Below are 27,213 nucleotides of genomic sequence, written 5' to 3'. Positions count from 1 at the left end.
ATTTTACAGGAGCTGATTTTGGGCTTTTAAATAAAAAATGTGAATAATAAATTATAATTAGGGTTAGATGATATATCCTAATCGCCGAGTACCAACAAATAGAATAATTAATTAAAAGAATTAAAGTTTTGTGTATAAATTCATTGGATGTTGCCCTTTATCCATACAGTGAGTTTTGACTAAAAGATCTTCTCTTTTTTGTGGTTTGATTGTGATTATATAGGCATGGGTCCCCTTTGAATGGTTGGTACAAAACAAAGCATGAATTATGACAAAAATCATGAATTTCCTGCTTACGTAAGGGATTATTAAAAATATATTTAAAATGGAAAACCATTTGAAATTCTGGATAATAATAAAATAATTTTTAAAAAAATTATACACTCTCAATTATGGGTTATTATTAATTTCGTTAATATTTCATATTTTCAGTAAATATTATGATTCTTCGAGATTATTAAAAACCTTTTAAAATTATTAAAACTCTCAACAACAATTAAAAAAAAAAAAAAAACCCCCATTTGAAATTTTGGGTAAGAATAAAAAAAAAAAAAAATGAAAAAACTTGACTTATACCCATTTGTAGGATTCTTTCATTTTGTTGATATTTTTAGTAAATATTATCATCCTCTAATTTTATTAAATACCTCTTTAAATTATTAAAACTAGGTATAAAAAAGTTAAAATCCCTTTGATAAAGAGATACATAATACTTTTTTAAAATAACGGGTGTGAAAAATTAACCAGTTACTTAAAAAATATAATATGACATAATGAAATGTAATCTTTGTTATAAAAATAATATTACACTAACAACCCTCTCTCACAATCTTTACGTGATAGGGTGTAATTAGTCAGTTTATAATTAATTAGTGAGACCCATGTGAGACCTATGTGGGATCTGTTGTGAACTGACCAATTATGAACTGTCATGTTATTATTATGAAAGAAAACTTATGAGAGCGAGATTGTTATGTATTGTTATTCTAATTATAATATTTGTATCGTATTTTTATAATATAGGTATTAATATTATTATATAATAATATTAGTTATGGTTAATGTATTTAGTAGAGAAGGAGGGGAAATAAGAGAGAGAGAGAAGAGAGGGAGAGGTCATGTGTTTCGTTGGAAGTTGGTTTGGCGGTTAGTGATTTCTTGAAACGAAAGGATTCTCTTTGGATCCCCCTTTTCAACTTTGACCATTTTTCTATAGATAACATTCTTTGTCTCCCTCTCTTTATTTTTTTTCCTCTTTCCGAAAGTTGGTAGAAGATGATGAAACCCTTTTTTTTTTTTTTTTTCTTTTTTTTTCTTCATTCCAATTCCATTTGTTTGGCAATGGAATATCCTTTCCTTCTCCATTGCTATTGCTTTTCTCTTCACTTGTTCCTATCATCCATGGATGGACCTCATTTTCTTGATAATTTGATTCCATTGGGTTATGAGAAGGAAAGCAACTTTTAAGATATGCAAACCATTATTGGCTGCATATTCGAATGAAAAAATAAGTTCACAGGTCGTGTTGATGGAGAATTTTCAATAGATTAGTTCCATAATTTCATTGGGATATGAAAGAGAGAAAAACTTTTTACCTGTGCGATGCATTATCGACAGATATAGGTTACAAATGGGTCACATGTCGTGTTGATAGAGATTTATAAACACATTAGTTCTATAATTTATGTACCTAAATGGCTTACTTCCATTGGGTTATGAGAAATTTTCTAGATGCAAAACATTATAAGGGTGAGAAAATGAGATTGATAGGTCATGTCGATACATAATGATAATTATATTTCGGTAAGTCTTTTAAATTAAACGTGTCAATGTTTGAATTGTATGCTATAGTTTTATGTCAGGAGATTAGTACATATAAAGGCTACATGGGGTCCTAATGCCTTTTTATTTTGTTGAATTTCTAAGTTGTTGATTTATTAGTTAGGTATATATAACTAAATGGCTTAATTTCATTGGTTTGGGAAAAAAATGAAAGGACTTTCTAGAGATGCAAAGCATCATTGGCCAATGAGGATGGCAAAACAAGTAGACAGGTCGTGTTCGAGTCGTGTCAAGAGAAATTCATAAATAATTATTGATATGTTAAACAGTCGCGTAATTACTCGTGTCAAAATTAAAACTATATATAATATTAGTACATGATGCAACTCATGCATGTTTAAATAGTCCAATTTTGTTGGTTAATGAAAAATAGGAATTTTCATAAGTACAAAATATTATTGACAGATAAAACTGATATAACACGTTGATAAGTCATATTTAAATCGTGTCAATAAATAATTATTTATCGATTAAATGGGTCCAAATACTTTTAATTTGGTTCCAATTACAAAGTTGTTAAAGTAGTTAGATCTCATTAATAGCATTAACTACTTATAAAATGAAACATAAATTAATAATTTTTTTCTATTAATTACTAAAGCTCTATCACTTTCTTGCTTAAGCTAATATAATTAATTATTAATTAATTAATTAAGCAATCTTATTAATTGGTTATAGCAAAAAAGCTTCACCGCCTTACTAATTTTCATCCTTTTTCTTTTTGGGCATCTTTTCTCCTTCCCAATTTAAAAGGGGCCTACAATATAACTGAGATTTATGCTTTTTATCAAAAGGATTTTATATTTTACTATTTAGGTTAAAATTTTCAAATTATGAATAAATTTGAGGAGATACAATATCGAAATATTAACGACCTAAGAATACTGTAAGTCTCGGTTATCAACTTTGTAGCAATCGTTGAATTGACTTGGATTTCACTTCAAGTCAATATAATAACTATGATTGATTCGTTAACGTTATTAGATCAATGTGACATGTAGTTAAATTGACTAATTAACTTGATTGCACGTATCATTAAGTATGATGTTTACACTTTACCTCCCAAGGAGGAAACAAATATATATTATTCAAAGGTGGAATTTATATTGTATAAATTTATGGTAATTAATAAATCTTAAGGTTTTTAATTTTTTTTTCAAATTTTTTTATTTTTTTTTTTTTTTATTTTTTTATAAAAAAAGTGTCTTCGAACTAATAAAATTTAATAAATTCCTTACCTATACATAGTAATCTTTATCTTAATTTCTTTTTTTCTTTTATTTCACTTCTTCAGTATCGTTCATTCTAGGGCGAGACATAATATTCGACACCACTCACATTTCTATCCAATCAAATACTAAAAATAGATGTACTAACTTTCTTTTAGATCGAGAAAGAACAAAGATATTATACGAAAATTTTTATTGGATAAGCTTAAATATGAAATAATACGTGTTCTCGGTCACTTTTCTTTAACAAATGTAGACAAAGGTAGTTTTGTTAGGTATAGTAACATAATTGGATACAATAACTTAGTCTAGAATCTATAGACTTCGAAACCAAGTTAAGAGTTTGTGACTTGAGCTACCCAATTATATAAATTATCATGTATGATGAAATTAATAATTTGAAGCTTTGTTCCGTAAATGGTAATTTTATAAAGAATAAAAAATTACACCTAAAGAGGGAACCCCCACCTCAACCTAAAGGATGAAGCTTTAACCTAAATGTAACTTGGGGTAACCCCATTTTAATAGCAAGAAATCTCATTAAATTTTATAAAAAAACATTATTAAAAATTTTAACTGTTAGTCTATTTGTTATGTTTTTAAAATGCAAATCTCGTAAATCAATAATAATAGATAGTAAATTATTGTTTGTTATCTCCGATAGTCTTTTGGGAAAATATAGAAGTCTGGCCTCTAAGAATTCTTACTCAAAAGATCTGAATCAATTGAAATAAACAGAACCCATTTTAATTTGATATTCAATATTCAAATTTAAATAAAAAGTCTCCCATTTTGTTGGAAACAAAATTCGATCTCAAAACATTTTATACAACCCTAAAACCCAGTTCAACAAATATCACCACATACTCGATAATGTTATCATACATTGTAATACTATTTATTTGATAATATTATTAAATTGATATCTAGTAACATTATCGAATAGGTACTTCAGATCCCAAACGCTTTTTATACAAACCTAAGAGATCCGATCGATTAAAAGTTGTTAATACCCACTTTGATTGAAGTAATAAACCAATCCAACAAATATCACCATATATTTGGTAATACTACTCATTTGATAATAATATTGACCTAATACCCGATAATGTTACCGAGTAGGTACTTCAAATCTCAAACCTCTTTTATACAATCCCAAAAGATCCTATGATATAAGATAGTTAATACCTACTTTGACCCGATAGAACCAATAAGTCAGTCCAAAAAATATAACCAAATACTTGGTAATATTAGTGGACCAATACCCGGGTACCGTTACCGGAGAGATACATTAAATTAGTTATTACAGTTGATGGGGGTTAATTGAAAATAGCGATAGGGAACTTGCGTTGTGTCGTGCGTGGTGTCACAGGAGTCTAACAGTTTCTGAGGAGACCAGACATAAACATAGACATAGACACAGACATAGACAAAACAAAAGGCAAGAGAGGCCTTCCATTCGAGGTCACATTAAAATAAAAATAAAAATAAAAATATATTTTACTTAAAAATAAGGATAAAGAGAAAATCTTTTTCACATTTTCAAGATTTATATTTGTAATTTGTTCAATTAGCTCCCCCCATTATACTTGACCAATTTGTATATAAAAAGCCGCCAACACTCTCACAAACCATTCTCATTCTGTTCAGTGGTTTGCATCTTTTGCTTTTGCATTCTCTCTTCTTCATTTTGAGGCCTTTTGAGTTTAGTAGTGAGGTTGAAGTAGAAGTAGTAGTATTAGTAGAGAGAAAGAAAGAAAGACCCTCTTCTTTCTTGTTGGTTTTGTTTGTTATTTGCTTAACAAGAATCAGTTTCTCTCTTTCTTCATGCCCTTTGCACCTGTTTCTCCATAACTAAAGATTTAACTTAACAAAATTAACAATACCCTTGTTGAGTTTCTTCGAGTTGGCACCAAGATAATATAAAAAAAAAAAAAACAGCTAAAGGTTTCTGCTTTTTCTTCTTTCTCTTCTTCTTGTTGTGTATGTTTGTTTCTCTATGTATCTCTAACAGGGCTGCTGATAATTCAGGTGGGTGGTTTGGTTCAAAACAAAGAGAGGAAGAGGAAGAAAATGAAGTATGTTTTGGTGACTGGTGGAGTTGTTAGTGGTCTTGGTAAAGGAGTCACTGCTAGCAGTATTGGAGTGCTCCTTAAAGCCTGTGGACTTCGTGTTACTTCCATCAAGATTGGTCTCTACTCTCTTCTTCTTCTTTCTGTTCTTCTTTTTTCTTGTAGATTTGTTTTTGTTTCTATTTCCCTTTGTGGGAGAAAAAGTTTTCTTTTCTTCCATTTCGATTTTCTTTTCTGGGTTTGGATTCTTTGCTTCTTTAATTGAGAAAGGTGGAGTCTTGTTGTTGAAGATGCTACTGAGAAGAGTTTTTGCTTGCTTAGTTTAGATGAATGTGCTTTTTGCTAATTTTGTTTTGATTTTGTTGTTGCTTGTATGATTTCTTTGCTGAATCTTCAAGGAGCGTTTTTACTTTACTCGATTTCTTTCTTCAATGTTGGCATATTTTTGTATAAATCATGACATTGAAATTTCTTTTTGTTAAACCTTAGTTTATTGATTTTGGCCACCATTGTTTGTTGATGTAGATCCTTACATAAATACTGATGCTGGAACTATGTCCCCTTTTGAGCATGGTGAAGTATTTGTCTTGGATGATGGTGGCGAGGTACCGGAATTTACTCCTTTTGATGTGTTTTTCCTTACGTCAATTTTGTATTTGAGGGGATATCTCCTTCTCGATGCTTTGAATAGGTCTCTGTGTTGATCAAAGTCCTTAAATCTGTTGCTGCAAAAAAGTTGTTTTGAATCAGTCTCATGTTGTTCTGAATTAGCAACTGGAACTATGTGAGAAGAGGGCTGCTAAGCTTTTACAATATTATTTCTTTTATAAAGGAAAACTTTGAATTTCATTATAGCCAAAAGAAAAAACAAGGGGAGACAAAAGGGTTAAAAATTAGAAAAAGGTAAGAAGATTTGATTAAAACAGGTTGTTACTGAACTGAGCATGACCTTTTTTTTTATTTTTTTATTTCTGGGTTTTATAGGTGGACCTCGACCTTGGTAACTATGAGCGGTTTCTCGATATTAAGTTGACTAGAGATAATAATATAACTACCGGAAAGATTTACCAGGTAAGTGGGTTGAATTACACATTTACTTGGTTATTTTATATACCAACTACTAGAGATGCCAAAACTCATTCGGAACAAGTTAATACTCGGGTTGCTAATTTACTATTTTTACATTTTTTGTTGTACTACAGCAAGTTATCAATAAGGAAAGAAAGGGAGACTATTTGGGAAAAACCGTTCAGGTTAGTTCTGACGCTGTTTATATTTCATTATTTGGTACTGCATACGGTAGGTTTCGTGTATGACTTATGTCCTTCGTTTGATCTTGCAATCTGTAGGTTGTCCCTCACATTACAGATGCCATTCAAGAGTGGATTGAGCGAGTGGCAAGGATACCAGTGGATGGAAAGGAAGATCCAGCTGATGTTTGTGTCATAGAACTTGGAGGAACTATAGGTATGCTGACAGCAAACGGTTTTCAGTGCCTAGTAGCATGAACTATTTCCCCATCTATTTTTTTTTCTTTTCTATTGGTGTTAAAAAAAAAACTTTCCTGCTTGCAGGAGACATTGAGTCCATGCCGTTTATTGAGGCTTTAGGGCAGTTTTCTTACCGTGTAGGTAAGAATATTTCTTCTGCAACTCTTATATGACACAAGTTACTCCTCAAGCTTTCATGTTTTTACAATTAGTTGACTTCTATTCAACAATGCTCCTTTCAGGTCCTGGCAACTTTTGCTTGATCCATGTCAGCCTTGTGCCTGTTCTAAACGTTGTTGGTGAACAAGTAAGATAAAAGAAGTATATTGTCTGCACATTTTTGTGGGAAGATGACAGTTCTCCATCAGTCTAATGAATGAAATGGTTCATGTTTACCACTTTCAGAAAACGAAACCAACCCAGCACAGTGTTCGGGAACTTAGAGGCCAGGGTTTGACACCAAATATCTTAGCTTGTCGCAGCACAATGGTATATTAATTTCCTTAATTTGTCTTACATACATGCATATGTGCACAACTTAATGTTTTGGCTTCAGGTTCTGAACTTTGGGTGTATGTTTCAGGCACTTGAGGAGAATGTAAAGGAAAAACTCTCTCAATTTTGCCATGTTGCGGTATGTTAGTTAAAAGGGTTAAATATTTGTCTGCAGTTTACTTCAACTTGGTTATCTTCCTTGCAAGATTCCACCTAACTAGTACCATATGATTTCCAGCTGGAAAATATCGTCACTCTTTATGATGTTCCCAACATCTGGCACGTTCCTTTGCTTTTGAAAGTAATTCTGCAGCAACTTTTGAAATTTACTTTTATTCATAGCTGCTAATTCTTAAGGCTTGCGCTCATTTTCTTTTTCCTTCTTGGTCAGGATCAGAAGGCACATGAAGGAATTCTTAAAGCTCTGAACCTATCAAGGTTTGTCTATTGCTCTCAGTTCTCATCCTTTCACTTTTGGACTGAATCATATAGTTTCTCCGTATCTGGGATCCTTACACTATTATATTTAATGACATGCAGTACTAAGGAACCTTCTCTAAAGGAATGGACTTCAAGGGCCACACTATGTGACACGTTGCATGAGCCGGTATGTCTCTGAGCAGGTTTTTTCAAATTTGTTTAAAGATTTGCTGGCAGAGTTTAATCTTTTTGTTTTCGTAATTCACAGGTCAGAATTGCCATGGTTGGGAAGTATACAGGCTTTTCAGATTCCTACCTCTCTGTACTGAAGGTACACTTTCCTGTTATAACTTCTAAAATCTGATTTATTATTCAACCGGAAGTTTCATAATCTAATTGTCTTCAACAAAGATTTCTAGATCTCTCAGAATCTCTGCACATACTATACTGGGATGGATTGGTGCTTAAAAAGTTCTGTGAATGTCCTGAACTTTCACTTCCTATATGAATTTGGATATAAGAACCGTCCAATTATATACACATACATGCTCTCACAGACATGTATTAGCTTGTGTTGCATGAATTCTATATGCTACGTATGCACGGAATGTCACAAACATAATGTATATATACGCTAATTTTTATTTTTTGAATAATGACCTACATATTGGCTTAAGAAAGGATGCAGCTTTCTTGCTGGCTATTAAAGTTATCAAGCTGTATGCAGGCTCTTTTACATGCTTCTGTTGAACTCCGCAAAAAACTTATTGTCTATTGGATTCCAGCTTGCGACCTTGAAGATTCATCTGCAAAAGAGGTTATTAGTTATTCCAAGTCCCTTCTGTTGTACATTTTATTTATCGTTTACCTTGTTTGACATCTTGACAACAATGTTTTCCTAGCAGAATCCTGATGCTTACAAGGCTGCATGGAAACTGTTGAAGGTTCGTAGTATAATATGCAGTTCAACCTGCTGTTCTTCTTATATATCCTCTTTTGTGTCGGAAACTTTCTGTAATAGCCCTCTAACTAGCCTTGACCTTCAGGGTGCAGATGGTATTCTTGTTCCTGGAGGCTTTGGCGACAGAGGAGTGCAAGGGAAGATTCTTGCAGCGAAGTATGCCAGGGAAAACAAAATTCCTTACCTTGGCATTTGCCTTGGAATGCAAATTGCTGTTATTGAGTATGCACGATCTGTTCTTGGCCTGCGAGATGCTAACAGCACTGAATTCGATGTCAACTGCAAAAATCCCTGTGTTATATTTATGCCCGAGGTTTGATCTTCATAGCATTTGTTTCTACACTGAAGAGAGAAAATTCTTTGCCCGGCTCTCCTACTTATTTTTAACCCTCTTGACATTCAAACAGGGCTCAAAAACTCATATGGGAGGCACCATGCGCCTTGGGTCAAGAAGGACACATTTCCAAGTCAAGGACTGCAAATCTGCAAAATTGTGAGTAGTAGTGGCATAATTATGCGCCGATCAACTGGTTTTCATTGGTGTCATGTTGAATGAAGATGTCTTACATTAGCTAATCATTTGCTATTTATAACGGTAGGTATGGAAACAAAAGTTTCATTGATGAGAGACACCGTCATAGATACGAGGTATGTCGCATCGAGATGTTCCTAATTTTTCTTCTTATTAACTATTTGATCTCCCGAAATACACTTCAAACTTATGCAGGTGAATCCTGATATGATAGCAACCTTTGAAAACGCTGGTCTCTCTTTCACTGGAAAGGATGAAACTGGTCAACGCATGGAGGTATAGGTTTTCATTTAAACTATAATTCACCTCTAAGTATCTTGAATTACTTTTATTTATGTATTTAATGATTCTGAGTCAATAATGGCATTGATGTTGCCAGATTGTTGAGCTGCCTAATCATCCCTACTACATTGGTGCTCAATTTCATCCTGAGTTCAAATCAAGACCCGGAAAACCCTCTGCTTTTTTCTTAGGTACCATTTCTTTCTTGTTACAGGCAACTCGATCTCATATGCAATCTCTCCTGACATCATCAAAATTATCATGTCAAATGCAGGACTTATAGCAGCGTCATGTAGGCAGTTAGATACTCTGATTGGGAATGTCCCCATGAAGGTCGCCAATGGTGTGGCAATGAAGAAAGGATGCCAAAACGGAAAAACTAAAAGGCCTGCAAAATTTTTATCTGGTGCTGTATTTGGTTACTGCAATGGTGTGCATGATGAAGGCAATTACTGCAGTTGGTTGTAGGATCTTGTTTTGGTTTTGATTGTTTTGTTTTGTTTTGTTTTTCAGTTTTATTTAAGTGAAACCGATTCTATCGAGGGCTTTAAGTAGTATCTTAGGATTGCTCTGTACAGCCGTTTGAGTAAGGATAGGTGTTATTGGTTGCTTGTGAAAGGAGTGCAGACAGACATAACAGAGCTGAGTTCCAAGCTTTTTAAATGGAACAGCCTGTTGTACTTGTATCCCATGGTTGTTTTATTTTAGCCTTTCTCAGCCTCATGGCTAAGGGCAAGTACTTGTATTAACAGTTGTACTGCAATGAAAAAGTTAATATCAAATCCCCACTTTCATTTATCGACCTTAAGATTCCCATCAAACTCCTACTTATTAGCTTAAGCTTTTTGTACATGTTATCCGAGCAGCCCATGTGTTCTGTAATATGTCGCCTTTTCAGTTTACGAAAAAAATCGATTGTAGCTATGTGCCTATGTGTAATATTAAGCTTTGTGCAAGAAAAGAATCAACATTCCCTGAACGGTAACGACAGCAAAAGACAATGTCCAATAAGTTAATAAATTGTTCTCATAGGAAATGCAGTCAAAGGGAATTGTAAATGCACCTTCTCATTCCAAATTCTTGTAGCTTACTACAAGTGTCATCATAGAATCCATGGTATGCAGCAGGATAATATTCCATGGAGTTTCAAAACTTTGAAAGCAAGCACCAGATTGAAAAGGACTTTGTTATTGATGTTCCCCGTTGAAATAATGCACAAATAATGTAATCAATATCTGATTACAGAAGCATGTATCAGAAGGCTATAGATATCTCACCATGTTAAAATGAAGACAATGAAAAATTTACCTGAACAAGTAACATCTCACATTCACAGCTGATTTTAGAAATGTGTATGGCTAGATGTATGAAAAACAATGAAGATCGTTGTAATCAGGGTTCTCTGTGGTACACGCTTCATGATCAATTGGTGAAAAAATCGCGAACTGTAATAACCATGTGAAGAGAAACATCTGTCATGGAAAAGGTTTACAAGGCTTCCATTGTTTCACATTTTCACTCAAAGGACCTGGTACATTGTCAGACCACAAACTCAAATCTGGTATAGGTCCTGTCAGTGCAAGAAAGTTTTCACCGTTTCTTTTTGGCATTCTCTTCCAGCATACCTGGTATCAATCAAAACAAACTTTCAGCTTCCTTCAATCAAATCTTACCCCAAAAAATTAACAGTTCAGCACATGCAGAAAGATAAGAGATATCAGACAAATGCATGAGAAAACTACTTATGATAACCAATAACTTATGGACTTAAAGCAAATCTAGTGTGCCATGACATCACCATGAATTCATGTCGACAGATGGTTTATCCAGAAGTAAAATGAAATAATCACAATCCTCATATTAATTTGACATTGCAACCATGTGCAAGCAGGAGGGTGGGTACAACAAACTGTTGCAATAACCTCAAAAGTTCTGAAAATTTCAGAGATCCCTTTCAGATTTGAATAATCAGATGAAAAATTTGAGAAGTTAAAAAGTTGGAACAGAAGTAATTTTGTTTCTAGTAGGGTACAACAATTATGAATGTATTTTTATTTCCATCAATAACATTCATACCGTTGCACAAAATATATTATAACTCCATTTATATGAAATACAATAATTGGATTCAGCTAGTCAAGTGCATTCCTATTAACTGATGACTGGATATACCTAACTTATACTTGGATTTCGAACATTGGTGTCCTATTATCATTAGCGTAACCATTATGTTTTTATGTTTCCATGACATCGTCTTTTGTATCATGAAAACATTATGTTTGATAAATTTAGGCATAGTTTTGAGAAACTGTATTAAAAGAGCCAATATGCAGTACTACTTGGTATCATGGTAATCTATATGCAGGCTTAAAACTACATGTAATATCAACTCTATCAGGATCTAGAGTGAGATTATAAACACTGTTAATTTTTCTTTGGAGGAATAAATCATCGAAACCATACTTCGCCTGGAAATGATTCCGATAGTGCCTTGATAGTAGAATTTTGCAACCATGTGTCATCCTCAGATTCTGGCTGGCTTGTTTCAGATGCTTCACCAATGCCACCACAGTTGACCATGAAGCGACCATCGGGCATTAGTCTTTCTTTCAATTTCAACCAAGTCGCGGGCTGTCAAATCCAGTCATGAAACAAAATGCAACTTGTAAGTCCCAATACCATCAAAACTTAATATCTAAGGATGAATAGGAAATAAATGGATTACCAAAGGCTAACTTTTTCAAAGCAAGCAAATGCCGGAAACTCAAACTCTTTTCAAGCATCTTTTCTCAGCAATCTCATCCAATAAGGTAAACTAGGAGAACTATACGGTACAAAGCTTTCACTCCTTAGTATAATGAGTGTAATTGTTTCTTTAGTTACCTTTTCTGTCAAACACTGCATCTACAAATCTAAGATTCTATTTAACCATATATACATACATTACACACATGCATGTTTTATTTTTTATGAAACTGAAATCTCTTTCATGCACCATCTTAAATAAAAAGGTGGAATTCAGCTTTTTGCTCATAAAATTAATTCCTAATACAAGTATAAACTTTATATAAGAAAGGCAATACATGCCCTTCAACATGTAGTAAGAAACCCAACTGAGTGTGGAAAAGGATTCACGAGTCATCAGAAGTAGTCAACGCATTATTTAGTTGATGACAATGCCACTCTATATTGTCTTAAGTTACTAACAAAATCATGAATAATTGATGAACATGACAAGGAGTAAGAGCCTATGGAATTATTATTTTCATGTAATGGAGAAAGAAACATACCTCTTGTAACTGCTCCAGAACCTTTCCTTCTGAAAACAAGTCTATGATAATGCCTGAAAGTTTATCGCTAACACATATTAGCGAACAAGCTGGTATGGCTCCAAAAAATTCAAAAATAAATAAATGAAATCGCACGGCAATAAGCTTTTCCAAAGAAGCGAAACTGCATAAAAATTGAAGAAGGCCAAAAGGGCATGGCAGAAACAATGATGTTTAGCTCAACGTGTGGCTAAAGATGGGCCTGAAAGCTGAAGTGAGACTAATCACTAAAATAATTCCAATATGGCACCTGGTTGGTTGATCTCATTTCTTCATCCCTCTCACTCCAAGGAGAATAGGCAACATAATGCACAGGAAAACAGACACATAGCACAATAGCTTTCACAAGGCGTAAAATGGAGGAAGTCTTCCTTCCTGATTTTTTAAAATTGCCAGGATATCTCAGATACAGACAATCACATAGGAAGACAGAAAAATAGATAGCACAGCAGGAAAAACAAAGTAAAAAATAAGAAAGCTAGAAAAATTCTGATCTTTACGTTACAGATTTCAATGGAAATCTCACCAGCATATCCTCCCGGAACAGTTTCTGAGGGAGAAAACACATCACCAATACAAACATGAAGTACCCCACCAGCTTCAGTAGGCTTCTCCAGATCAGATAACCCAAAATAATCTCTTGCTTTGTCAATTAACTAGATTGCCAAACATAGCAAATTCCAGTTAATAGGGAAATGAACTAGAACTGCAGATTCATCATTAATATAACTACATATGATTCATCAACCATTCAGATTAATTTCCGATAACTGACCCCAATATATAATCCCAGATGCCTTATAACACATGCATATTATGATTACCAATTATATCTTTCATAAAACTTTCAGTGTATAAACAAATTCTAGTTATGCTCAGTTACTGGAACCATATTTTTCAAAACTTGTGCACCGAGTATTCAGAAGTTCAAAATATACATCTGGCCTCCAGCCCTAAAGGAGAAACCACCTTGATCCTCGACACAACAATGAAAATAACCATGAAATCAATGAGTGAGTGACAGTCCAACATTCCACATTCAATAAACAAAAATGATCAAAAGCAACACTACCAATGTAATTGAATCAAAATTTGACACATTAATCTAGCAGAAAGAGATAGTTAATTTCCCATACAATTTCATCAATCTCCCAGCCCTAAAGGAGAAACCACCTTGATCCTCGACACAACAATGAAAATAACCATGAAATCAATGAGTGAGTGACAGTCCAACATTCCACATTCAATAAACAAAAATGATCAAAAGCAACACTACCAATGTAATTGAATCAAAATTTGACACATTAATCTAGCAGAAAGAGATAGTTAATTTCCCATACAATTTCATCAATCTCCCAGCCCTAAAGGAGAAACCACCTTGATCCTCGACACAACAATGAAAATAACCATGAAATCAATGAGTGAGTGACAGTCCAACATTCCACATTCAATAAACAAAAATGATCAAAAGCAACACTACCAATGTAATTGAATCAAAATTTGACACATTAATCTAGCAGAAAGAGATAGTTAATTTCCCATACAATTTCATCAATCTCCCAACCTTCAAGCTGCAAGGAAGGCCACAAGTCAAGCATCAGATGTGCAGCTGTTCCACCCCCCTGAAAGAATCAGAAACTCGACAAATTAGCAAATTCACCTCATAAAAATCATTACTTTAGACTAACATAAAATACCAAAATCAAGTAAAGAATGTACCAAGCCATAGATTGCAATAGGACCCTTTGGAACAATGGCTGGCAGACTAGAAAACTCATCCTATAAAAGCAAATAACCAAGAATTAACACTCAGTATACATTTTCAGATCATAAAAAATGGAAAAATAAAAAATAAAAAAATTACAAGATTGACTTGAGTTCATACCCAGTAAGAATCAGTCCATTTCTGAAGACCCTTGTTGAAAATGCTATGTACATTATCTGTAACATTAATAAAGATTCAATTTTGAAAATCAAGTGAGTAAAAAGTTAAAGAAAGAAAGGTTGAAGGGATTACTAGTGTGATCAAGAAGCAACATTCTGGAGGTGGAAGTGTCTACAATTACAATGTCATTGTATTTGCTTCTAATGGCTGTAAGCACCTGAAAGCTTTCATCTTCTTCTTCATCTTCATGTTGTTGGCTATGTTGGTCACTTGAAGCAGTGGCAGAGGTGGAGGGTTTTTGCAGGGGGGAAAGTGAAAAAAAATTGAACTTTTCTAAAGACGAAGCACGTCTACAAGAAGGGAAGCAGTAGAAGCCGTTGTTAGTGTTAGTGTTAGTTTTAAAGTTTAGTGGTAGTGGTAGTGGATGAATCATGAAACTTGTGAAAGCCAATGAAGCCATGGCTTCTGCTTCTGCTTCTACACTTCACTGTATCAGTGTGCCAGTGTCATTATCCAACTCAACCAAATGATCTTATCCATTGTAAATAACTATCAATTTTTTTATTTAAGGTTTAATTCTAAGAAACCAACCATATGGTAAAAACTGATAAGGTTTTTATTGAGGTTAAAAGATGCTTAGCTTAGCCAAGATAGATCCTTGCTTCTAGTTTCTGAGTCCATGAAGAGAGAGCTTCCAAGGGATTTATGAATAAAGAAAGAGAGTTAAAGTGAGTTACAACTTGAACACCGAATGATTGATGATGCGTTCAGCTAGAGAAACAGATTTTCAAAGTGAGCCAAGAAATGAATTCCCATCTCCAAAACTATGACAAAGTTAAGAAGGTTCATGGCCTGAATATGGACATATTGGACAGACTGGCAGAGGACAATTTTTTGGGTCAGAACAAGCTGGTTGAGTTGAGCTCATATATATTCGATAGCCCAATTTGCCCATAAAACCCAACCTGAAATGGCCCGGCAGGCTTGGGGGAATTGTGAGTATAACAACCTAAGGTTTATAGGGTCACAAGCTGTTATCAATTTTATTCATGAGGTCACAAGATTCTCAACCTAAGGTTTTAGACTAGATCTTCTTTTTTTGGGGTTGTTCAGACAGTTTATGTGTACCTCAACTAATTCTTTGGGACCTTAGAACTAGCAACCGAGTAAGAGTTCCAATGGTTATCCCTATTAACAACTGAAGAAGGACGAACTCAAAACCTCTTGAGTAATATACCTGGCTACCCAGAGGTAATTCACGTCTACCTTTCACGGGCAAAGAAGAAAGTCTCGTAATAAGCTTAATTTGTGAATGTAACAAACTAATTTTCACAGGTCCAAAGGCTTTATGGCTAGATTGGGGCTATCTGACATATCTACCTTTCACTAACAAAAAAGTAGAATTTGTTTGCCAAAGTTTGAGAAAGATTTCGTGAGAGCGAAGTGTATATGTCAGCCCAATTAGATATGACATATATGCTCGTTCCTCTAAAGGTGTTTTTCAAACATTTATACTAATGCATGGTTGTATTACACTATTAAGATGATACTGTCAGATTGTGAGTAGGCAAGAGCAGCAAGGAGAGGAAATAGAGACTGCCTAAAGAGAATTTGAACTGTATTATATAAAGTTATTGTTTATTGTACGTGAATATGCAATTTATTTATACAAAAGTGTGATAACTATGTAAGAATAAAAATATTATAATAATTATGCAATCTTTGTAATAAGAGAAAAAAATACGAGAATAATATCATATTATCACATATTTTTATTCCATATTCGCATGTCAATAAATATTACTTTTCAACAAAGACCATTAATAACTTCAATCGTCATTCTAAAAAATACAACATTACATTTTCTATAATGCATATTCTAAATTCAACTTATTTGTCATCTCCACCTTTTACTAACAAAAAAGTCTTATTTGATGATAAAAGTTTGAGAAAGATCTTGTGATCTCTACACTCATTTCCACCATGCATTACATCACACAGTCCTGTAATTTTTCCCTGTTTTGAAGTGATTTGAGTTGGTAGGTGACAATTCCCAATCCACATGATTTCACATGGCTCAAACTTGAACCATGTAATTGATGGACAATATTTAATTCTTAGTGGTAGATGGATAACTTTAATTAAAAGGGAAATTTGAGAAATAGACACTTGGCATCAATAAACTTCCCTTTCTCACATTTCAATGGAATCTTTCATGAGGACACATGGCAATCACTTTGCTTTCAGGTTATTTATCAATTTTATTATTTTAATCTCACATCTTCTCAATTTCCCCAACTTTTTAATGGCTTTTATGGAATGGGAGAATAAAGAATGGTAGAATTGTAATTATAAAAGCTCATAATCCCAAAGGGTGGCCTCTAAACATTGTCATAGATCTCTTCTCTTAAAACATAATACCCCATGATGGACTTGTCTTACCTAATTCTTGTTTTAATAAAGGCAAATTGTTCTGTATCATTGCTCTGAAAATGAGTTTTCTATGTCACAATTAAACCAATTTTGAAGATTAATAATTAAATCTTTTAGTAACTATAGGAAATAATAGTCATAAGAGTGTCTATAAATAATATCAAATTATAACAATATTATAGAAGTTGTTGTCTCGCCTATAATTGATTGGTTGTAATAATTTATTATGAGAAAAGTATTGATGTAGATTAATTCCATTAACACTATGATATGCATTGATTTGATCACATACGTGTATAATATTATGTGATCGTTATATTATTGATTAATTGGGTGCAAATTTAAGAAAAAAATTTATTGGCACACTACAAAATTTAACAAGCAAATAAAAAAAAAAAAATATATATATATATACAACACAAAGAAAAAATTGTTTGCTTTTGGACACAATATCTAAAGAGATTCGTCTTGATTCAGTTTTTGCCTCCCCCAGTCATGTGCTTTAACTACCATCATGGCATTATCAATGCCTTGCAACTATCAAGTAGTATATATAATCTTAACATTGAATGAATGATGTAACTGAGTCTTATTACTTTCCCTTTCTTTCTCTTGCAAAAATGGTGAAGAAAGATGAGTTCTTAAAGCAATGAGCATCAGGAATCTAACAACAAACAAGTCTCTCGCTCTGACTTCCCTCCCGACTTTATCTTTGGGTTGCCACTTCTGCTTATCAGGTTTTTTTTTTTTTTTTTTCTGCACATTGCTTGCAAAATTCTCATCTGGGTTTGTGCTTTTTTTTTTTTTTTTTTTTTATTTTATTGAACTTTTGTCCATGCATGCATACATATATGAGCCCAATTCTCATTGGGTATTTTCTATCTACTCAAATGGTCATCAATGTTTTATTTTTTTGCAAATTGTGATCAGGGTATGTCTCAAAATCTTATTTGAATTTATGTTGTGGTGTAATCAAAGGATATGGATTCATGTTATATTTCTTTTGGTGCCAAAATTTTCTGCTTGATTTATTGAATGACATTGTTGTGGTGTTGGGTGTCCCAATGGATTCTTTGAGATTATTGATGTTATCTTCCTGTGAATGTAACCGAAGAAAAAAGAAATGTGGAAACGGGATATGACATTTGTAATCTCCTGTTGTTTTCTTACATGTTCATTGAGGTTTGATGTAATGAGAAAAAAGAAGCACTTTGTAATACAAAGTACTGTGTGACAGAAGCTACTAGAATTGTCTTAACGTTTATTAATCCGGCAGAACTGCATGAAGTTGTGAGAAATGTGATCGTAATTAGGAGTTACTTGTGTCGTATTGTTTTTGGCAATATGGTTAGAAGAATGTGAAACTCTCAAATTTTGAATTTGTCTTTCTTTTGATTATTATAGATTGAAGGAGCCTGCAAGGAGGGTGGTAGGGGTGCTAGTATATGGGATGCTTTCTCACATACTGAGGGTTTGCACTTCTTTTTCTTAAAAAAAAAAAAAATCTTTTGAATATTCAGAAGTTGTTTGTAGATTTAATCCATCTTGCTTCAATCAATGTGGTTAATTTGACAGTGATCTTGGTATCAACTTAGTTTGCTTTCTTTTTCATTTCCCTAGGAAAAATTATTGACAAAAGCAATGGTGACGTTGCAGTGGATCATTATCATCGATACAAGGTCCAGTTACTCAAACCTTTTCATTGCCTCTGTTGCGGGATTTTCAGGTTGGGGAGGGGAGGCACGGGAGAAGCGATTTTCTGGCCTTATCCATTAATTGTCTTCCATTCCTGGTATAGGGATCTTATATGTACTTCATGTTATGTTTATGCATGATGCCTATTATGTTGTCCCTTGAGTATAGTACAGACCTATCCATGGTGAACTGAAACTCTCAAATGTTCTCTGATTCTAAACTTTTACTTGGAGACTTCTGAAGTTGAAAATTTTAGTTGAACAATTGCAATCAGTTCATAAGAGTGCCATTTTTAGTTTCATATGTTTAGTTATTTTTTGCCAGCATCATTAGTTCATGGAGAGTGTCAATTTTGATATTATAAATGATTACTTTTATATAACTTGTTTTCAACTGTCAGATTTTAGCTTCCTAAATTTAATTAGTAATAGGAAGATATCGACCTCATAGCAAAGTTGGGATTTGTTTTATAGGTTTTCTTATCATTGGCTCGTATCTTCCCTGGTATGTTTTTCTACTAGAGAGTATATTTTAAAATTTCTGTGTTGTACATAGCTAGTTGTGGAAAACTCTCAACTACCACTCAGCGAAAAAGCCTGCATCCACTGAACTATCTTTTTCACCCTGCTCCTTGTCAGGTTATCTCTAGACTGGATTGTAGTTTGTTCTTAATACTGTTGTTGGCCTTACCTAATAGATCAAACTTTTGGATCGGGTGTTGCTTAATATGGTATCTAAACGGTTAATGAAGTGATCTTTTGTTCAAGTTTCTCTTGTCTATTAATTTAACAATAATGGTTGTCATTGTGGTTATGTTGGTATTTGTTTTTGTTGTGTTTTTTCCACGTGCAAATGTAGTGAAAAGTTATAAATATTATGTTAGTCCATTACCTTATAGTTTAGTTTTTAGTTCAAGCGGTTAATTAAGACGGTTGAACTGCCTTTATTATGTGATAAATTTTACTCGTATACTATTCTGGAACCAGGATATAGAAAATACTAAACAAGCTGGTACTCTACATTATTTAGTTGATTTTAATATTAGCAACTCCTATAAGACATAATTGAGCAATGCTCATTAAGAATTTGATCAAGTCAATATGTTGTTCTAGTTTTATGAATTCATTTTGATTATTGATTCCCAGTGACAGTGAAATAGATATTTTTTCTCTTTTCTCTATGCTGTAGATGGTTTAGGAACCAAAGTCACGGGAAGGGATCACTTTCTAACAACGTAATTGATGCTCTTCTTGAAAAGGGTATGAAGCCACTTGGTTTCTTCTAGTTGCACAACTATACATGCTAAACACATTTTTTAGCAGGTATTACGCCTTTTATAACTTTGTACCATTGGGATCTTCCGTTGCATCTTCATGACTCAATGGGGGATGGTAAATAAAGAAATTGTGTAAGTGTTATGCAAACTGTTATTTTGCTTATTTGCGAAAAAATTGTAATTAAATATGTTTATTTTTATGTCAATCCCTTGTTAGATAAAAATTTTTTCCATTTTATTGCATAATGGCTTAAATTAAAAAGGTATAAAGGCCTTATTTAGTCATAATTTTCTCATATGGCTTTCTGGTTAGGTACTCAGTAACATGTGATTTCAACTTTCTATAAAGAGAGAAATTTCATCCCTATTTATTTTCAATATTTTTGGTGCATTATGACATTTTAAAGTCTCATGAAAGTCTTGAAAGCATTTTCTTATTGTACTTGACTATTAATGAGGCTTCTGTGTCTGGGAATATCCAGGAATATTTTGCAATTTTGCAGATACTTCTTGGCATTTTTCGGTGATAGAGTAAAGAACTGGATTACAATTAATGAGCCCCTCCAAACTGCGGTTAACGGGTATGACACTGGGATATTTGCCCCCGGAAGACGTCAGCATTCATCAACGGAACCATATTGGCTGCACACCACCAGATCTTGGCCCACGCAACAGCATTTTCAATTTACAAAGCAAGTCAAGGTATATATCCAAATTTCTACAATACTGTTTATGCTCTTATTTTGTTATTTTTACTGCATTTTGTCCACATGTGCTGAAGATCACTGTGGAGAACATAATACATTTGCAAAGAAATTATAGATGCTAAATATTGTATACTCTATCAACTTGTATTCCGAATATTCCATTTTCTAGGTTTTGGTTACCAGTTTATCTTTGCCACTCTAATAACTACGTTGATCATGTAACTAGCTTACTAAAATTTCTGCTAGCAATATAACAAAGAATCTGATCTTATTACTCTGTTGTTAAGTGAATGAATTTCGGAAACAACACTTCTGCTAGTTTTGCTTCATATCATGTCTCCAATTATTGCTCACTATATCATCATTTAATAAAAAATGAAAAAAAAAAAAAAAAAAAGCGGGAACCAATCATTTAACAATTATCTTATTATTAACCATAGGTTGGTGTCCACAGAGGACAGCCAAACCAAACATTGCAACCATACGTTTGATATGCTCAAATACAATCCCCCAATATTCACTGAATAAAGATTTTCCATCCAAGAAAATGAGTGATGCTACAATTCTAGAAAGTTCTTTTGATATAATTTTGTACTATTTCTACTCATTTGTAGGTTTTTATAAAACATCAATGAAGTTATCCTTGTTATTCTCTTAAAGAGAAATTGTATTATCTGGACAACTAGAATAATGACATTCTGTTGTTGCTGTTGCTACTATTAAACCTTCTTCTTCCAGGATAAGCAAGGGGGAAAAGTAGGTTGGTTGTAGACGTGAATGGCAGAGGCTAATCCAGATAAAATTGAAGATCTATCTGCGGCAGCAAGGCGCCTTGATTTTCACTTGGATGGTAATGCTCTTGTATTCGGTCAACGTTATTAATTTTTTGATAAGTTTACTAATGTTGTTATTTTATTCCTTGGTGCAACTCATGCTCATAGACATGGTAGCTTATAGATTGCTGAGTCTATCCTTTCACTGCATTTTTTCTTATCTGTACTCCTTCATTGCATTTCTTGTTTTTTGTGAATATTTTCTATTCTAATGAGAATTTTACTAATATTTTGTATACAACATGTAAACTTACATTTGCTAAAACATCAGGGGTTATTTCTAACTTATTTGTTGATAAAAAGCGCAGTCTGTTATGTGATACGTAGAATATTTTATGTTAATACATTTATTAAGGAAATGTTCTATATATTATTTTGGAATCCCTTTCATTCCGTTCTCTTTCAGGTACCTTCATCCATATATTATGGAAGTACCCCGAGTTATGCGCAAAGACTAGGGGATCGGCTTCCTGAGTTCACACAGAGAAAGAGTTGCTTAACATGCTGTAGACTTGGTTGGCCTAACCAGTATACCTCCAGGTTCATTGCTCATGCAACCAGTCCCGAAGAAGGTGACTATATAAATCACAAGAGATGGAGAGAATTGGTATATTTTACAACAACTATTGTCAAGTTTTTCATTGAAATTTATTTCCTCTTCTAATCTTCTTCCTTGTCATCAGTTGAATGGAAGGAGGTGAAATATCGGTGAGAAGGTAATGTTTCTCTCTCTCAAGACACACCTGTCACACAAAGGCTGATGGACATCTTTACTTGCTGTCTGCTACAAGTCTTATAGATGCTAACAGTCCACAAATTTTTATACATGGCAGCAGCATCAGAATGGCTTTAGTTTGTGCCTTGGGGCATTCGGAAGGTTCTTATACATTGTCAAAACATACATGTCCCCCTATTTTGGTCACTGAAATGGTAAGCACTTAACCTTTTCCTTTGAATTAATAATTCAAATCTTCCACTGTGAGTATCTGGCAACATGCTAAAATATTTTAATTTGTGGTATACTAATAAAAGCTTTTTTTCTTTTTGCCACGGGAATACTTCTTGAGTCATAGGATAATGTATGAAAACTCTAATCATTGTAAAGTACCTCTGAATGGTAAAAATTCTTAGGTTCAGTTAAAAAAATGGTAGTGTAGGACCTTCTGCAGTCGATTTTTGAGATATTAAATTTTCCTGACTGCCAATTCTGCTCTATTTATAAGGTATGGACGACGAAGACAATGACACATCCCCACCCATAATGCTTGATGACAAATTGAGAGTTCGGTACTTTAGGAATACCTAGCTGCAGTCTCTCGGGCAATTAAGTGATCACTTAACTTTCTACTGTTTTACAATGCTCCCGGAAGGTTCATCTTTTAAAGTGCTTATATTCCCAAAGTACAAACCTTGATGCCTTGTCAATTACATGGATGTCTTTTCTGCTTGACATTCACATTTGTGTAAAATTTAGCTTTTCTACAATGATTGATCATTTAATTCCATATCTCATTGCTATGATCCCTTGTTTTTTACCGAGCTAATGGGCAATCTGTCATTTCAATTGTACCTTTAATGAATTGTTCATGTTCATGTCTGAATTGCATTTATGCACCATGCATATGTTTTCTTAGTTTGGAGCACCTCTATAATATGCATTGAACACGATCAGTCTAGTAATGAGATCTACAAATTGTATCGGTTTTAGCTCTTGATTTCCTGAGCTCCTACCGTTCCGAACATAAGGCTTCAACATTGATGAGAGGACATCATTCACATGCAGGTGCATTATTGCATAATATACTATCATTGGAGACTTTTATTTAGGATATGCCAAAAATAGTTTTTTTTCCGGGTATTGTTTTGGTGCTCATTTTGCTTCGCATTTCTTCATATGCCCATAATTTTGCAGTCATATAGTTTTCAACGTTACAACATTTGAGACTGCGCATGCATTAGGCATGCTCGTGAGTCAACTTGTATCTCGTTTTCTAAATGTGGAATTGGAGTAAATGATTTCCGTTTATTGCTTTCGTGTGCAGGGACGGAGCAGATGGGGGATACTTTGCATGGTCATTGTTAGACAACTTGAGTGGGCTCAAGGTTATACCAAACGTTTTGGGTTTGGTTTATGTTGATTACAAGAATGGTCTTGCCAGGCATCCCAAATCTTCAGCTTACTGGTTCTTGCACTTTTTGAAAGGCGGTGAAGATAAGAATGGCAAAGAAGAAATTGACTGTACTTATTATTACTGCTAGTCACCCTACTGAATAATTTGTCTTGACCAAATAAAGCCTATAACTTTCTTAGCTTTATTTATGTTTTCTCTTTAATGCCTTACCAAGTCTTTCATTTCATCTACTTCCTTCCTAGGCTCTAGCTATTGAAGTTGTTTGGTATATTTGAAAGAAGAAACCAGGTAGAATAGAGAAGTGCTTATGTCCAAAGCCCAGGAGTCATCGAGCGAGCAGTCATATCATCTATATGTTCAGAGTGTAATGGAGCACGTCTTGAGCATGCTCTTGATTTTGGCATAATCATATTCAGTGTTTACATTGTAGTAGTGCATCATGAACATGGTACTCGATTGAGCCTAATAAAAGTAGAGCGAGTCAACACAATCATGTCCATATGATAAGTACCATTTTAGTAGATTCGAGACCCAAGACGTCGTTGCTAGAGGTCAAGTATAAATCTAATCTCATGAAAGATCAATTGAATAACCATTTATTTTTTCATAATTAACAATAATTCATCCACCAAATGCTAATCCTATTTTGCTGTAAAACTAAAATACAACAATTTCATTTGCTTTGTCAAAGTCATGTCATTCTTAAGTCGTCCATAAAAACTTATCGTGTGACAACTGTTATCGAACAAGCACATAGATGACGTATACACTCGTCTTTCCAACAAAATCCAATAAACAATTTATCTAGATTGTATTAGTAATAGTTCTGGTTCTGGGAATCGAAAAATAATGTAGACAAACAATAATCATCTTCATTGAAACTGTTAAATATTATACAGATATATACATATAATTTATCATCCTATCATCCATTACAACATTTTGGCTACAATCAACAGAACAAAACCAAAAAAAGCGTAGAGTGAAAACCTGTGGCACTGATATGCTGTAAACCTACATACATCAAATAGGCATAATTAGAGCAAAAAGGAAAAAAAAAAAAAAAATAAAATCCAGTGAAGAATAATCCCGACCCAGATCAACGTCAGCCGAACTACAACTACATAATCTTTCCAGAGTACTGCCTTTCCTAGTGAGGATCAGAAATCTGTTTTATAGCTTTGCTCGCGGCTTATATTATGTTCTCCAAGCCTTCGGCTGTTCTACTGGATGAATCCTTTGTTTTCAGAACCTGACATTTGGTTAAACAGAATTCGTTATGAACGATGAACTTATCAGAGTTAGCTGTGTATGGCTAAGGAATAAAATTGCACCTCTGCCAAACCCTCATATGACTTTGCAGTTCTCTTGTCAGAAAAAACAGAGTCCATGAAAGTTTGATGACATACCAGTGTTTCGAAAAAATTCTCGAGTGCTTCCTTACAGAGTTTTACCAGCTATAATTTGTCCACAGGCAAGAACCTTTCTTCCTTGTACAGGTTCATTCTCAAATAGATGTTTGCAAGTACTTGGCACAGCCCTACGAAAGAGTACAGATCCAATAGAACAAAGTAGCTCCTAGTAAAACGGCAACTATAGCAAATATTCTAACCAATGAATTATTAATTTAAATAAAACAAAATAAAATTGACAACCCCAATAAACGTGGTGACTCATTACCTACTCAATCATCTATACAAGGCAATATTGATTTAAAAAAAACAAAAAAACAACATTGAGGGCCATCCTGGTTAAATCAAATCAACCTCATTGGAAAGAGGGTGAGGACGGGAAACCAACAGGAAAAAAAAAAAAAAGGCAAGGGATGGAGGCAACAAACAGTAAGATTCCTTCCTAGTAGTATACATGAACAGGAGAAATCAACCAGAAGACGTATACACCCTTGTGCGGGAGACCATCCACTATTCTCAGAAGGCGAGTCTTCAGGACACCCATCCCCTCATCATGATCTTCACTACTTCTCATCATCTCACATTCAGAATTCTGAAACAAAATGAAACAAAATCAGCCAACAGACTCAGCACAAACATGCACTAGAACTAGAAGACTTTCTTACTATCCTAGATCACGATTTTCAACGTCCATCACACACAGTGTCAGAATTTAGATGGTATTTCCAGTCCCAGCAAAAATGAAGCTTACAATGCACATAGAGAATAAAAACCTTTGAAAGATGTAAAAAGCCACACAATTATTTGGTTTCAGAAATTGAGAAATTATACAGGTGTCGCCTATCCCTACTCAATATTCACTCAATAAGGTAAATAAAATTTTCATAAAGCATGCACTTCATTCAGCCAACAAACTTAATGGATTTCTGTTTAAAGCTTCTCATGAGAAAAATAATTCTAGAGACTCAGAATTCCAAACAATAATTAAACAAAGAACGAGAAGCAAACCTGTATCATGCCCAACTGTGATGCCTTCAATTTCCTGTATCACAAAGCAAAGGCAATTAGGAAATACCTCAAAATTATCTATGGACCCCTCACTTCTGTCAGTAGATATAAAATTTTACAGCCGTCTTTACATCGATACGAAAGAGATTCAGAAGACCACCTGAACAAATGCATACGCTACAGAAGAAAATCCAAAAAGAAAGTCATTTGTCCACTTACACCACGATCTTCAGCAGCAGGAGGTCAACGTCTGGAAAGATTGGGTTTTCTTCCATCATCAATGAAGATCCTTCAACTCTGTATCATGTTTAACTGAATTTGTAGAATCTATTAGAGGTTCTTCACCATTCACACAGTTAGTGTTGCGTCCAACCTATCACAACCACAAGTCCCCAGACAGAACCCATCTTCATTCACACACCATTTGCAGTAAAATCTGTCAGACCACCACCTCATTTTCTACAGACACACAAATTTTGCCTCCCTCCAAAGGAAGTTCACCTTGCTTTCAATTCACTATCAATTGCAACAGTATCTTCTCCTTCAGCAGCATCAACTACTTTCCCATTGTTTGTATCCATTAAGTACACTGTCTTCAATAGATTGAAAATCCAATTTCTGCTCGTGTAGGCACGAAGCCCATCTGCAGAGAACATCCACACCATCGTTTTATGTCACTGGGCATGTTCTGATTTCTACAGGACGTCAATCTCAGATGATTTCTCAATCCCATGAACTGCAGAGCATTAGTTCTCAGCACTTCACCAGTAGCTCTGTCATGTCATTTTCAGTTACCTCGGCCAAGGTTCATTTGCACTGTTTCAAGCTCAGTGCATCAGTATAGCATTTGTACCCCCTTGAGCATCAACACATGAAATCCTAAAAGGTGGTCACTAATGGAAGTCCCGCGGCTGTGCTTCACATGAACCACAGGATCTTTGCTACCTCCTCTCCACCTTCAACATAGACCTAAAGGAGCACTCTGCATTCTTTGCTGGTTCAGAAGAACCATGATTTTCATCAGTTTCAGAAACCTGCTTTTGCTCAGATCATGTGTTTCACAGTGCAAACTCATTATTCTGCTGACATACCTGAACAATATACAAAGCCAACTGATTAATCTGAATGGATATGTTTAAACTCCTTAATTACCTGACCAAATTTGTTTCAATAAAAACAA

General features: G+C 34.1%; 2 protein-coding genes and 1 pseudogene across 6 annotated transcripts; 2 read left to right on the top strand and 1 right to left on the bottom strand.

Annotated features, from left to right (window-relative positions):
- Positions 1–4,697: 4,697 nt before the first annotated feature.
- LOC116146536 (CTP synthase) lies at positions 4,698–10,121 on the top strand. Of its 2 annotated transcripts, XM_031431947.1 has the most exons (22): positions 4,698–5,018; positions 5,103–5,262; positions 5,669–5,748; positions 6,128–6,214; positions 6,346–6,396; positions 6,493–6,610; positions 6,718–6,774; positions 6,876–6,940; positions 7,039–7,122; positions 7,217–7,267; positions 7,367–7,429; positions 7,520–7,566; positions 7,669–7,735; positions 7,817–7,879; positions 8,276–8,365; positions 8,454–8,492; positions 8,595–8,822; positions 8,917–9,002; positions 9,109–9,157; positions 9,237–9,317; positions 9,421–9,514; positions 9,598–10,121. In XM_031431947.1, the coding sequence occupies exons 2-22, from the start codon at positions 5,145–5,147 to the stop codon at positions 9,789–9,791; spliced, it is 1,812 nt and encodes a 603-aa protein (XP_031287807.1). In that variant the 5' UTR covers positions 4,698–5,018; positions 5,103–5,144; the 3' UTR covers positions 9,792–10,121. The 2 variants fall into 2 exon arrangements, with proteins under 2 accessions (XP_031287807.1, XP_031287808.1); XM_031431948.1 differs by lacking the exon at positions 4,698–5,018 and having other exon boundaries at positions 5,064–5,262.
- Positions 10,122–10,359: 238 nt separating this feature from the next.
- Positions 10,360–15,098, bottom strand: LOC116146527 (probable polyamine aminopropyl transferase). Of its 4 annotated transcripts, XR_004130522.1 has the most exons (9): positions 14,670–15,090; positions 14,538–14,593; positions 14,372–14,431; positions 14,197–14,274; positions 13,179–13,308; positions 12,614–12,666; positions 11,787–11,954; positions 10,632–10,948; positions 10,360–10,558 (listed from the first exon to the last, which is right to left on the bottom strand). XR_004130522.1 is itself a non-coding variant. In XM_031431939.1 (8 exons), exons 1-8 carry the CDS (start codon positions 14,995–14,997, stop codon positions 10,799–10,801), a joined length of 1,023 nt encoding a protein of 340 aa, XP_031287799.1. In that variant the 5' UTR covers positions 14,998–15,090; the 3' UTR covers positions 10,360–10,798. The 4 variants fall into 4 exon arrangements, 3 of the variants coding, with proteins under 3 accessions (XP_031287799.1, XP_031287797.1, XP_031287798.1); XM_031431939.1 differs by having other exon boundaries at positions 10,360–10,948; XM_031431938.1 differs by lacking the exons at positions 10,360–10,558; positions 10,632–10,948 and adding an exon at positions 12,903–13,027 and having other exon boundaries at positions 11,820–11,954; positions 14,670–15,098.
- Positions 15,099–17,448: 2,350 nt separating this feature from the next.
- Positions 17,449–23,740, top strand: LOC116146572 (annotated as a pseudogene).
- Positions 23,741–27,213: the final 3,473 nt, after the last annotated feature.

Source organism: Pistacia vera, unplaced genomic scaffold (assembly GCF_008641045.1).
Source record: "Pistacia vera cultivar Batoury unplaced genomic scaffold, PisVer_v2 Contig479, whole genome shotgun sequence".
NCBI classification, from domain to species: Eukaryota; Viridiplantae; Streptophyta; class Magnoliopsida; order Sapindales; family Anacardiaceae; genus Pistacia; species Pistacia vera.
This window is presented reverse-complemented; position numbering and strand designations above follow the sequence as displayed.